This window comes from Leptopilina boulardi, unplaced genomic scaffold, assembly GCF_019393585.1.
Source record: "Leptopilina boulardi isolate dan_hultmark-lab unplaced genomic scaffold, ZJU_Lbou_2.1 LbouV2_202, whole genome shotgun sequence".
Lineage (NCBI taxonomy): Eukaryota > Metazoa > Arthropoda > Insecta > Hymenoptera > Figitidae > Leptopilina > Leptopilina boulardi.
Window position 1 is genome coordinate 1751471 of NW_026137755.1, and position 13499 is coordinate 1764969.

The 13499-nt window shown below is 27.0% G+C and overlaps 2 protein-coding genes across 2 annotated transcripts; one reads left to right on the top strand and one right to left on the bottom strand.

The window, feature by feature from the left end:
- Nucleotides 1-1984: 1984 nt before the first annotated feature.
- LOC127278344 (uncharacterized) lies at nucleotides 1985-7179 on the bottom strand. Its single transcript, XM_051300036.1, has 8 exons — nucleotides 6477-7179; nucleotides 6084-6411; nucleotides 4844-5193; nucleotides 4466-4691; nucleotides 3641-3988; nucleotides 3371-3524; nucleotides 2540-2700; nucleotides 1985-2449 (listed from the first exon to the last, which is right to left on the bottom strand). Exons 1-8 carry the CDS (start codon nucleotides 7055-7057, stop codon nucleotides 2150-2152), a joined length of 2448 nt encoding a protein of 815 aa, XP_051155993.1. The 5' UTR covers nucleotides 7058-7179; the 3' UTR covers nucleotides 1985-2149.
- Nucleotides 7180-7792: 613 nt separating this feature from the next.
- On the top strand, nucleotides 7793-10535 carry LOC127278357 (acyl-protein thioesterase 1-like). The gene is made up of 7 exons (XM_051300055.1): nucleotides 7793-8019; nucleotides 8513-8544; nucleotides 8673-8738; nucleotides 8839-8886; nucleotides 9243-9489; nucleotides 9726-9890; nucleotides 10006-10535. The coding sequence occupies exons 1-7, from the start codon at nucleotides 7972-7974 to the stop codon at nucleotides 10048-10050; spliced, it is 651 nt and encodes a 216-aa protein (XP_051156012.1). The 5' UTR covers nucleotides 7793-7971; the 3' UTR covers nucleotides 10051-10535.
- The last annotated feature ends 2964 nt before the right edge of the window (nucleotides 10536-13499 follow it).

Below are 13499 nucleotides of genomic sequence, written 5' to 3' on the forward strand. Positions count from 1 at the left end.
GTTTATTAAAAAGTAATATCTTCTTTTTAAAACAGGTATTTAATTAATAAGTTTGGAAACTCTGGACAGTCACTCTTTTCTCTCTTTTTTTTATTCTTTTTTTCTCTCTCTTTTCTCTTTATTTTTCTCTCTGAAGCCTAACGAGTCAAAAAGAACTCATATTATGAATATATTATGAACCTTAAGGCGTAAAGTATATTAACTATATATGTAACTAAATAGACGGTGAAAAACACAATTACTTCAAAACACTTTCATTATATACAATTTAAAAGAATGAAAACGAAAATCCTATAGAAAAACCTAAATTACATTTAATTTTAAGTACATACAGGTTTAAAGTTTAATTATAAGATTATCCATATATATATAAATATTAGATGTATTGAAGCAAAAAAATAATGTTATACTATAACGCTGAATCCAAATGCATAATCCATACGGATATGGGAGCCGCCTTATTGACAACTTAATTTGAATAAAATTATTTACATTTCACATTTGTGAGAAATATATCGTTAAAAAAAAAAGAAAATGAAAACTTTCAACACTCTCTCTTTCTCTTGCTGAGGAACATAAAATTTATTTTTAAAAAACAAATTATTATAGCCATTTACTTATTATATATATATATATTTTTCTTTCTTTTCTTTTTAAATATATTATATGTATATATTACATCAAAATGTACAATATAACATTGTATTTAAAATACACTTAAATATATGAATATTTATATTCACATATGAAATTTCTGGCAATTTTAAAAATTCACCTAAATATACGCAATTTATTTATTAAATAATTTAAATGCCTTTCAATTTTTACAACACATTTACGTAATAATATTATATTAAATAATTTTCTGTACGCAATCGAATAATATTTGTTATAAAATAATTAACACACTTTTTGTTTTCTTAAATATGGAAGTGAAATAATATCATAAATATAAACAAAATTCATTTGCGAATATCAGATCTTAGAAAGTAAAAGTATTTTTTGTTTCACGAAGGAGTTTGTATAGATGTTGAATATAAAGAGAATTGAAGCATCAATTTAAGAGAAGTGTAATATAAAGAATCGCTGATTCAAGGATATTTATATAGAAAAGCAGTCAATTCAATTACGTTCAGATAAATGTAAAATCATTTCAATTTGAAATTATAGATCGTTCATTAATTTCTATTTAACTTCCTGCTTTCACGTTTTACATCCTTCATGATTAAAACAAAAAAAAAAGTGTATTCTTTCATATAATCAAATTGAAATTGACACTTTCCGAGAAGGACACTTATGTGACATGAAAATAATTTTCAGTGATTCAGATATAGAAAACACTGTTTTGTAACACAGTGATACGTAAATGTAATGTAACTATGGACAACTTTTTTTTAATATAGTTGATTGTAAGTTAAAATTTCAAAATAAGATAAAAATTACTTTCATGTTACATAAATGGTTTCTTTAAAAATAAATATCTGTAACCTTCGTAGTATCAACTTCAATATTAGTAATAATAATAATAGCTAAAGCGTTACATAACAGTAACTGAAAAGTTACTTTAGAATAACTAAAGTGTTACATAACAGTGCCCTCCATTGGAATGTTTTAAAATTTCAAATATATTCATATTTTGGAAATTCTCCAAATTTTATATGTTAAACTTTTTACTTATATATATATTACATATATATTTCTAATTATATGTACTCGTTAAATTTTCGAAATAAAAAAAATATTCATCTCTTATAAATAAATAAAAAACTGAAAAAATTAACATCTTTTAATAAATAAACTAATCGTTTAAAATCGCTAAATAACGAAAACAAATCGCTTTGGTATATACATTAATCTCTAATATAGTTTTGTGAAAAATAAAAAAAAAAACTGAAAATAATTCTTAAATGCACTATTTTTTTTAAACAAGTGCTTTTTTCTAAACGAAAAATATTTTAATTTACATCACAGCACTTTCAAGTAGGTAATAAATATATATATATTAAATGCCCTTTCATCAGTTAATACATTAAAATATTCAATCATTAATTTATTAGTCTTTCAATATTCAGTTAAAAAAATAGTAAAATATATGAAAAAAAACTAATAAAAAAAATACATCTATATTTTTCTATAGAAAATGGAAAAATTAACTTTTGTTATGTGATGATCGACAGGAAGCTAACAATTGCGATGCAATAACATCTAAAATTTGTAGATTTAAATCCCTATTTATTTTTTTCACTTCCAATGAGCCTATTGTAAATTTTATCATACCTTTTATATCGTTTTCATTGAAAAATAATTTTACAATTGATGAAACTGATTTTTCTAAGGATAATTGAACTTTTTGTTGAAGATCCTCTAGTGATTCGTCACATTCATTGTCAGTGAGACTTGAATTTACTGGTAATGTTTCACAATAATCGTAAGCCCAACATACAATATTCTGTAAAAAGAAAAATTTTTTTTTAGTAAAAAATTGTCACATAAATTATACTAAGAATTTAAATAAATTATAATTTCTTTAAAATTTTACCTCTATTAAGGGTTCTGTGACGCTGCCAAGTATCAATTTAAAACATTTTATGAAGCCTTCATGCTGAAATGATTTATTACTATTAACGCCAGAAAGAATTTCACATGCCAAATCAATTCCAGCGCAAGTCAATGATAAATTAGAGTCAAGTTCATCTACTTCTGAAATGAGATAAAAATTATTTATGATTATATTTATATGGAAAAATATTTTATTTTATAAAATTAGTAGAAAAAGTTGGTTTTAGTCAGACAAGGTCAAGAATTTTTATAATATCCGTAATAGTAGTAAAAGTCGGTTTTAGTCAGACAAACCCCCGGAATATAAAATATTATTATTAATAGCTAAACTAATTTTTAGTCAGACGAGAATACAGAATTTTTATATTTATGTAACTAGTACAAGAATATCAATTTTACTAGTAGTACAAATATTTTTTAGTCAGACAATTAAGAAAAAAAATTGAAAAATTCGTTTCAGTAGTACAAATTAGTTTTAATCGTACAAAAATGCGGAATTTTGAAAATATATTATAAGTAGTAAGAGTCAGTTATAGTCAGACAAAAATCTTGTATATTAAAAATACTTTCGTCAGTAGTATAAGACAATTTTAATCAGACAAAATCGAAAAAATCTATTTCAGTAGTACAAATCAGTTTTAATTGTACTTAATCAGACAAAATCGAAAAAAATCCATTTCAGTAGTAAAAATCAGTTTTAATCGTACAATAATCATGAATTCTAAAAATATATTACTGTCAGTAGTAAAAGTCAATTTTTGTCAAAACTATTATTTTTTTATAGGTTATTACTTTAATTATAAATTATTACCGTCACAAGATCTATTCATTATTTCCCACCAATGTGCCAAAAGTTCAGAATCTCCACTTCCTTCAACAGAATCAACTGCTTCGTATGCTGTATCAACTGAACAATAATCCGTTCGATCAGCCACCAATTGACGTAGATCGTGTGCAAAATTTTTCTACAAAAAACAAATTTTCTTAAATAATTAATAAAAACATTTATAATTAAATAATTTTAAAATTTGTTATATATTTTTGTTGTGTTTTTTATAATATATTTATATTATATATTCACATTTATGCTGACGTCTTGAACAAATCGCCACGGTACATCGGCAAGTGACATTAGTGTTGGCTGAAAAAATGGATTTTCCTCTTCTTGTTGTTCCATTTCAAAACCTGGTACAACTGTTTTTAGTGTGTTAAAAACGCCACTAACAGTTTTTGCCAAAAATCTATCAAATCGGGGCGTGACAACATCAGCCTTTTTTCCAATGCCACTGTCTGGTCGCAAAAAACGACGTAAAATATTCGGTGCTTCATTACCCAATCTTGAACATATTGTTTTTAAATAATTCTCCATTTCCACTCGTCCACCCTCAGGAAGTGTTATGTCAGACATTAATTCTCTGAGACCTGAAAACTGAACGAAAAAATTACTATTATGCAAAGTTGATAATTTTTTATAGAATTTATAATCAACATTATGAAAAAAATAAACTAAAATTAAAATATTAAATTGGTAACATATGTTTTTCAGTAATTTAAGTCAGGTTTTAGTCAGACAGACTGTATAAAACAGTTTAAAACACCCAAAAAATGTCAGTAGTAAAAGTCAGTATTAGGCAGACTAAAATTTGAGTCAGTAGTATAAAAGTCAATTTAAATCAGACCAACATTTATGTCAGTAGTATAAATCATTTTTAGTCAGCCAAATATTCAGAGAACTGAAAAACTTATTTCAGTAGTACAAATCAGTTTTAGTCAGACAAAAATAGAGAATTTTAATATTTATCTAAGTAGTAAATGTCAGTTTTAGTCAGACGTAAATCTTAATTTTTTATTAATAACAATCTCAGTAGTAGAAGGAGGTTATAGTCAGACATAATTTGAAAAATACCTCCTCCAAAGAAGCGTGAAGTTGCACAAAATCAGAATATCGTCGTCTTGTTGTGGTGCAAGTTGTTTCAAATGTATAAACTCCACGTTGTTCAACATCGTCGAATTGAATGCAATAAAGAATTTGTTGAGAACCTTCAGCTGAAAAATATGACTCAATACGAGGAATCGATATATTTGTGAATGGACTCTCTAAATCACAAAATCCAAATTTCTCCTCCACTTGTCTGCGTAAAAAATAAAATAAAAAATTCGTAAAAAATATATCTGATTCCATTTGAAATTAAAATAAAGGTGTATTATATAATAAAAAAACTAATTTTTTTTAAATAAAGAAAATAATGAAAATAATCTTATTTTGATTAAATGTATATCATACAATGGTGTTGTAGCAGTAGATTTTTGTTGTAATAGATTTCTGAGTCTTGCAATTGTTGATGCAAAATCAGTTGGTTCTTCATAAATTGGCGATATTCGATCTTCATCCAATTCGGATTCAATTTCAGATATTACACCCATATCGCCCCAAAGTCCACGACGATGATTATTTGATGTGCCGTCAATTTGAACTTCTAAATTTATTGTTGGTTTACATTTTATATCGTTAACTTTACTTTCTTCAATTTTAACTTCCGGTAATTGGATAAAATTTGGCTTTGTTAATGGTCGTGCTATAGCGGCTGCTGTAGCAGAAGCTATACCATCACTTAAAGCAGTAGGAATGATACCCTGTATTAAAAATTTTTTTTGTTGAAGTTAAAGTGTGTTAAAAAAATATTACAGTCAGTAGCAAAGTTCAAATTTGATCAGACAAAAATTGCATATCTAAAAATATGAATAGAAGTAGTACAAGTGAATTTTAGTCAGACAATAATTGAGAAACTGAAAAATTCATTCTCAGTAGTACATGTCGATTTTAGTCAGTCGAGAATACGGAATTTTTATATTTATATAAGTAGTACATCTTAATTTTAATCAGACAAAAATGGGGAATTCTCAAAATATTTGTCAGTAGTAGAAGTAGATTTTAGTCAGACAGTAATCGATAAAATTTATGTCATTAATACAACTAAAATTTAATTAGTAGTAGTATAAGTCAGACAAAATTTTATGTCAGTAGTATAAGTAAGTATTAGTCAGACAAGAAACCTAAATTCCAACAATGATTGCATTAGTAGCAAAAGTAATTTTTAGTCAGCCAAAAATCAAGACAAAAATTCATTTCAGTAGTAGAAGTCAGTTTTAGTCAGACAAGTAAATAGAATTTTAATATTTATTAAAGTAGCAAAGGTCAGTTTTAGTCAGACGTAAATCTGAACTTTTAATAATAATAATAATGTCAGTAGTAGAAGGTTTTTGTCAGGCATAAATCCTGAATTCTAATAATAATTATGTAAGTAGTAGAAGTAGTTTTTAGTCAGACAAAAATCGCGTATTATATAATAATTATTTTTAACTATAGTTTCTTAATATTTTATCCTTTTGTCATTGTCAATATTACTTCAACTCCTGTATATAGTTTTTCTCGTTCTCATACGTGTAAAAAGGGAAGTAAATCCACAGGAGCTATTCTATAATGTCTAATATAAAGAGAAAAGTAAATGTTTCTAATTTCTTACTTCTTCTTTGGCATTTGTTGGAAGAGTAGTTTGAATTTTTTGTTCTATTGAAGTTGTTGAATGTAATTGATGAATAAGATGCTGTAAAATCCATTTTGGAGATGATATTGTCTCCAATACTGACAATAGCCTTCTAGCTAAAATCGATAACAGTAGCTTACAAGGCAATGAACTTCCAAGTTCCCATTGTAAAAATTCTCTAGCTATAACTGTAACTAATCGACCTAATGTATGTTCCAATGCAGTTGAACTTCGTGAACCAGGATGTGAATAATTGTATGCCTCTTCAATATTGGCAGCAAATCCTTTCTCAACTCGTCGTAGTGCCCTTTATGAAAAAAATATAACTTAATAACATATATAACTCTGGCAATCAAAATGACAATAACAAACCTTCTATATTCTTTCAAATGTACAATTAATACACCAGCTAATTTATCAACAAGTTGAATTTTTTCAACAGCTTCAATACGTGTATTCAATCCCAATGATAATTTTGAAATTAAATCTTTTGCTTCCTGAGAAAATTGATTGTCATCACTTATATTTTGATACCATATTTGTATATACTTTGAATCAATTTCATGAACTATTTTTTTATCCTTTTCTGGTGATTCTTTATTATTATTTGGAGAATTAATTGTTGTTAATTTATTATTATCATTTATTGTTTTTTGGGAATTTTTTTTAATTAAATATTTTTTATTTATCACTAAACGTGATTGAAGATATGCATTGAATTTATTTCTTAAATATATTGAAATTGGATGTAATGTAATTGATGAATCAGCTTTTATTATATGTTTAAAGACAATACAACTTATCCATGTTGATAAAATTGTGACAAGCAGTGCCCATAGTATTGGAAAATAAAACGGCAGTGATGATGAATACACCCAATGTTGTGTTATTACACATAAAAGTAGACACGAAAAACTTGATAAAAAAATCAATTGTCCCGATGATGAATTCATAGTCTAACACATTAATTTTTCTTATCTCTATAAACAGTTATAATAATTACAATAAAATATGGGATACCGAATGTTTACAAATTTATATATAGTGTACTGTTAATTCCGAAGAAAATTTAACAACATGTTTGGTGTGGATTAAAACTTTTTGTAAATGAGTATCAAGACCCTTTTTCTGAGTACAAGCAAATCTAGTAAATTTGAATTCTTCGGGAATTTTCTAGAATTTGTTTTTCATCAAAAAAATTAAATTCAAACAAGTATTATTTCTATTGTATTTTAGGGATTATATTTTAATTATTTATATTTTCGATCTTCTGTTTCTTTTTTTAAAAAACGAATTAACAATTTATAGAATTTTTAACTTTTTAAGAAATTTAGACATTTTCTAACTAGATTTGATATGAAGCGCCAAAAGTGACTATTTTTCTGTACTACAGTGGTGACTTTTTTAGCAGTTACCTACAAGGGATAAATTAAATTCCCGATAAATTATTTTCCATTTTCTGCAAAATAACTAAAAACTAATTTTTTATACTAAAAACAGTAATTCTATTATAAATTAAAAATATTTTTAAAAAATATTTTTGAAAAATTTTCCTATTGACTGTAGGTATTATTATCGACAATTTTCACTTAATACGGAAAATTGCCGCAACGCTTGTAGTGGCGCTACGAATTTTCCTAAACTTATCTACCGCACCCTATATAAAATTTCCTACCTATCTTTGCTTAGAAAGAGATAGAGAGAGGATACTTCTAGCATCAGCAATATATTTGCATCTCGTTACTTCTCCATTAAGTGTATAGTAGTGGTGTTAATCATAATTCTTTTTTTTTTTAAAGCAAATTTTTATCAGTGGTTGGTGATTTTTTTTTCCTTAATATTTTTTTGTGAAAAAAGAAGTGGAAAAATGACAACTCCTGTGGTAATAGAAGCTACAGCAAAGCACACTGCAACGGTAATATATATATATACATATATATTATACAAAATACTCCGAAAACATTGATTTACAATTTTTATTTTGGTTATATTCATCTCTATCACACAAACGTCAAGTAAAATCGAACTTAAGTTGATTAATATATGTTGCTTACGTAATTTGATTCTTCTTGAATGTTATAAATAAGAGCGTGGCATTATATATATATACATATATCTCTTATTTTATATTGAGAGTATATTTCTAAAAAAATTTATTACTAAAAAAAAACTATGCTGAAATATGTTTTGTGTAACATTTTTTTTTATATTCTCCAAATACTCCATTATTCTATTTTTTAATTAGTTCTATTGATTAATAATATTAATTATTAATTAAGAAAGTACTATATATAGTACATTACATATAGTAATTTTATAATTGCGAATAAAAACTTAGCTCATTAACAATATGAAAATGTTTATTAACTAAAAATATTTTTCTATAATAATTATTATCTTTTTTGCAGTTAATATTCCTGCATGGATTGGGTGACACAGGGTAAGTTGTTGCTGATGGCAGGAAAAAGTTATATTATATTATTTATTGTATTGTAAGCAACATAAATTAGGTTAATAAATTTTTATTATTAAATAATGTAAAGATTATAAATATTATTTTTTTTAAAGACATGGCTGGGCCAGTTCTATGGGTGCGGTGAGATCAGCTTGCATGAAAGTTATTTGTCCAACGGCGTAAGTTCTAGAAATTATTTTTAAAAAAGTATCTAAAACAAATACTATTAAAAATTAGTTCCTATAAAGAAACGTAAAAAATGAAAAATTAATTTTCCAGACCTACGATGCCGGTAACATTGAATGCTGGATTTCAAATGCCATCTTGGTAAGAGCAGTTTTATTATTAGCAAACAATTTTTTTAAAAATTTGAATCAAATATCACTGATTAGAAAGCTGAAATTTAACAATTAAATAATTTCTCTAACATTTTTCACTGAAATTCCGTTATATTTCACTGAAAATCAATCGAATTATTCACTGATTTAAATATGCAAATCTACATTATCATCAATTGGTAAAACAGATTTGACTACTTCTATCAAACTAACTTTCAAAAATATGATTGAATTTTACATCAAATAGTAATTTAATTGCTAAATTACAATTGAACTTTTAATTTAGAGAGCAAAAGAATAATGTAATGAACTAATAAGAAAATTTTAATCGACCCCAAAAAAAAGGTTTGATTTAAAATCCCTGAAGTCAACTGGACCGGAAGATGAAGCAGGAATTCGTAAAGCTGCAGGAATGGTGCATTCTTTGATAGCCAATGAAATTAGTCTTGGAATACCAGCAAATCGAATAATTTTAGGTGGTTTTAGTCAAGGTGGTGCTCTGGCAATATTTAGTGCTCTCACTTATCCTCAATCATTAGCCGGTATTATTGTTTTATCTGCTTGGCTTCCTTTGCATCAAAAATTCCCAGCGGTAAGATATAATCACAAAAAAGAATAAAGTTTAACTCTATTTAAAATTTAAAACCAAAATTACTGAATATTAGCCATTTTTTTGGCTCAAAATAAGTTTCAGTCCATTTTTGGGCATAAAATCACAAAATTCAATTTCATTTAAATTAGTTTCAGTCCAAATTGAAATCAAGATTTATTTTTTTAATGTGAAAAATTTCACACACAATAATGATAATTAGTAATTTTTTTCTGTAGGAAATGATTGGAAATAAACAAACGCCTTTACTACAATGTCATGGTGATTGTGATCCAATTGTCCCTTATAAGTGGGGACAATTGACAGCAGCTGCCATGAAGCAATTTATGTCAAATACCGAATTCAAAACATACCGAGGTTTAGAACATTCGTCTTCTGATGAAGTAAGTTTGTTTTTTTTTAAATATAAATTCCTCCCCCCCCTAATTTATTTTACTATAATTTTTTTAAAATCAATTCATCAAATTTTTTCATATTGTACGTTACTTTTTTTTACAGGTACTTCAAGATATTAAGAAGTTTATTGAAAAAACCATAAAGTAACTTTTTAAATGAATTGCATTTATAACTTATTCGCTACACCCTAATTGTAATAAGTACTGAGAGGAAATTATTTCCAAACTTTAATATTATATACATATATTTAAATCTAGTAACTCGTTGACGAGTTAAAAAAAAATCAATCTAGGTGAAAAATTCCAACGTCTATAATATAAAAAAGAAAAAAAAAATGATACGTAGATTGATCAGTAAAAACGTCTTTCTATGATGATAAAAAATAATGTCTCATTATTGCTTATAAAAATTATAAATCTTATTTTATGCCGAACTGCTGCTATTGATCAATATTATAGATTACTAGTTTCAGAATAAGAAAAATTAAGCATTTATTATCCTACTAAATGTCACTTTTTAAATAACAGAAAAACAAAATTTCACAAGTAGAAGACTGAAATTGTTCTTTATTTACGTATCTCTTAGATTTCATTGAAATAAACTTCCATTTTTTTTGGTGCTGTTTTTTTTTATTTTTGCGTGAATTTTTTGTTGTCCTTGATACTTTTTTTTGTCTATATATGTAGTACAAAATATGTTGATAAAATTAATGCCAAACATTCCCAAAAAAAAGCATTTTGATGTGTAGAAAAAAATTTACTGTCAAAGAAAAGAAAACCTTTGTAAAAAAATATAATGTTCTTGATCACATTTTTCCAATTAACATTATTAAAAAAAAATTTTTTTTCTAAATTAGAATTTTGTGATTTTAGTAGACAAAGTGAATTTTTTTCTTCGAAAGTAAATTGATAATTTGTGACAAATGGTTCTAATAATTTTTTGAAATGAAAAAAAAACTATTGATAATACCGTACTTAGATCAATCAAATTTCATACTAGAATTTACAATGACTGAGGAAGTAATAATCATTTATATATAAAACAAATTTCGTAATGTTAATAGCAATTATTCTGCAAAAAATTAAGATCATTAAATACCTACTCGTGTATATTGTAATATGAAAAATATCACGCTTAATAATGAATCTTTTTAAATGATTCAAACAAAGAGTCTCTTAAATATAGTCAGTGATCGGGCTCATTTAGTGGGTGCCTCTAAATATTTTCAAAAAATACTAGAAGAAATTAATTTTGCAGTTATATATATATAAAATATAATCTTCATCGATCAACAAAGAGAACCTTGTTTAACAGATATGTAAATATGTATTTAGAATAAAAACAATTTTTCTGAAATAAGAAATATATTTATCATTATATTATTATTTGTATATTATTTTAATTTTTCTACAGCTTTAGGAAATAATAATAAAAAAATATTAAAAAGTACTATTAGTACTATAATTATAGTAATATTGGTACTAATAGTAATACTACTAATAATACTATAGTATTACTATTAGTAGTATTACTATAGTATTATTAGTACTACTACTATAGTACTATTAGTTCTACTTCTATAGTATTAATAGTACTATAAATATAGTACTATACTATAGTACTTTTACTATATAGTTTAATTTGAAAAAAAGAAAAAAAGCTTAAAATTTGAAGAAGCAGACGAAATTGTATTCAGTCGGTAATGTTTGTATCGTAAAATGCAACAGTCGATAACCGGCTATATGCGAAAACCGAAAAGTTTCATTCTTTGATCCAAAATTAATGCAAAACAATTTTTTTTACTTATTTAATACAATCTAGAGAGTCGAAATAGTATTTTTTCATTTTTTTTTTTAAATCACGAAATCCATTTACAACAAAGTATATATTTCTTTTGTTTAGTGTCTTTAATTTATTTGTTAAAGTTGAGCTATTTTTTTTGTTAATGATTATTATTTAAATAGGGTTTAGTGGAAAAAAATGTTTAATAACAATTTTTTTTCAAGAAATTACTTATTTTATGAGAGGGTAATTAATTTGCCCACGTATATATCCAAACATTGAAGAATAATTCTAAACTCGTAAAGAATCTAATTACCCAGAAGTCAGACGGACCATCTTTCAAAGTGCAAACTGGAGGCAATCTTGTTCGACACCGTTTCTATATACTTTGACACATAACCCCTTCGTCTCCTCATCTTTAAAATTTTTTTTTTATTTTCTTTACTTAAGGTATTTATCTTTGTTTTCTATTTTATTTTTTTCTAATATGAATATTTTTTCATATTGATATTTATAGTTTCTATTTTCTTTTTTTTTTATTTTTTATTATTCGTATCTTTTTCATACATTTTTTTCTATTTTTTACTTTTTGTATTTTTTTCTATCTTTTATTTCTTATCTTTTTCTCTTGCCCCTACTTTTATAACATTGGTCTTTCTATCGCTGTCTTAAAAAATTTATAGGATTCAACTAAGTATATATATATATTTAATATTGTTTTCGATAAGGTTCCTCTATTTAATAAAAAATATAACAATTGATACGCGAATAATTTTTTGCAAGACGCGTGCGAATTTATACTTTCGGGTAAAAGTATATATAAAAAAAAAATATATATATATATAATGCCAAGCTTGCGTAGGGGTTTTAGGTGGCCTGGTCGATATATCAGGGCTCCGCTGCAGCTGTCTGTCAGGCTCGCGAAACTCCATGCTAGACGACGTCGGGCCCGAAGAAAAAACCACTCCGCTGCTTCTGGGGTAATTTTTCATCGTTGCAACGCGGACGACAGAGAGAAGCGTTGCGACGAGGGAGGCGGCGTTGCCATACACACACACACACACACACATATATATATATATATATAGCCAGCCAGTTGCCCTTCCATTGCACACGCGAAAAACGTCCACCACCCTTTTTTCTCTCCCCCCCTCCTCCTTTACCTCCCCCCAAAGTCACCCACGTACATATATACACTCCCCCCCCCGAAAGGAGAATCACGCAGGTAGCCGCCACTACAAAACCCTGCAAGCTGAACCCCTCTAAAATCCTCCCCCTCCCCTCATACCATTCTCATCAGAGGGTGAGATGCAGTCACTCCCCCCCTCCACCCCCTATATGGCTACGAAGCTTTCTCTCTCTCTTGGGGAAAAAGTAGGAAAAGAGAGTGGGGAGGATCGATTTTTACTGGGGATATCACCCTCCCCTCCCCCCTACATGCACCAACCCCCCTTTTTTACGTTTCTCGCTCTTTCTCTCTTTCTCCCTCATCCTTAGGTCCTATACTTCTCAGTTGAGCTAGCCACACTGTGTATACCCCGTCCCGGACGTAATGCATCTCTCCACCCCCTAAGGCTTTCACGCGGACACCTCTTTCCCTCCACCCAATTTTTTTTTTTTTTTTTTTTCTGTAAATTCTCCCGCCCTGATCCACCATCCCTTTTGGCAAAAATATTTCCCTCCCCCTTCTTCACCCTCCCCCCTCGCCTTTACGATTTCGTTAGAAAAAAAGGGAAGTGAGAAAAAAAGGAGGGGGGGATTTAAGCTTTTCTTTTCCTATATATGTATATATATATATACACATACGGAGGAAC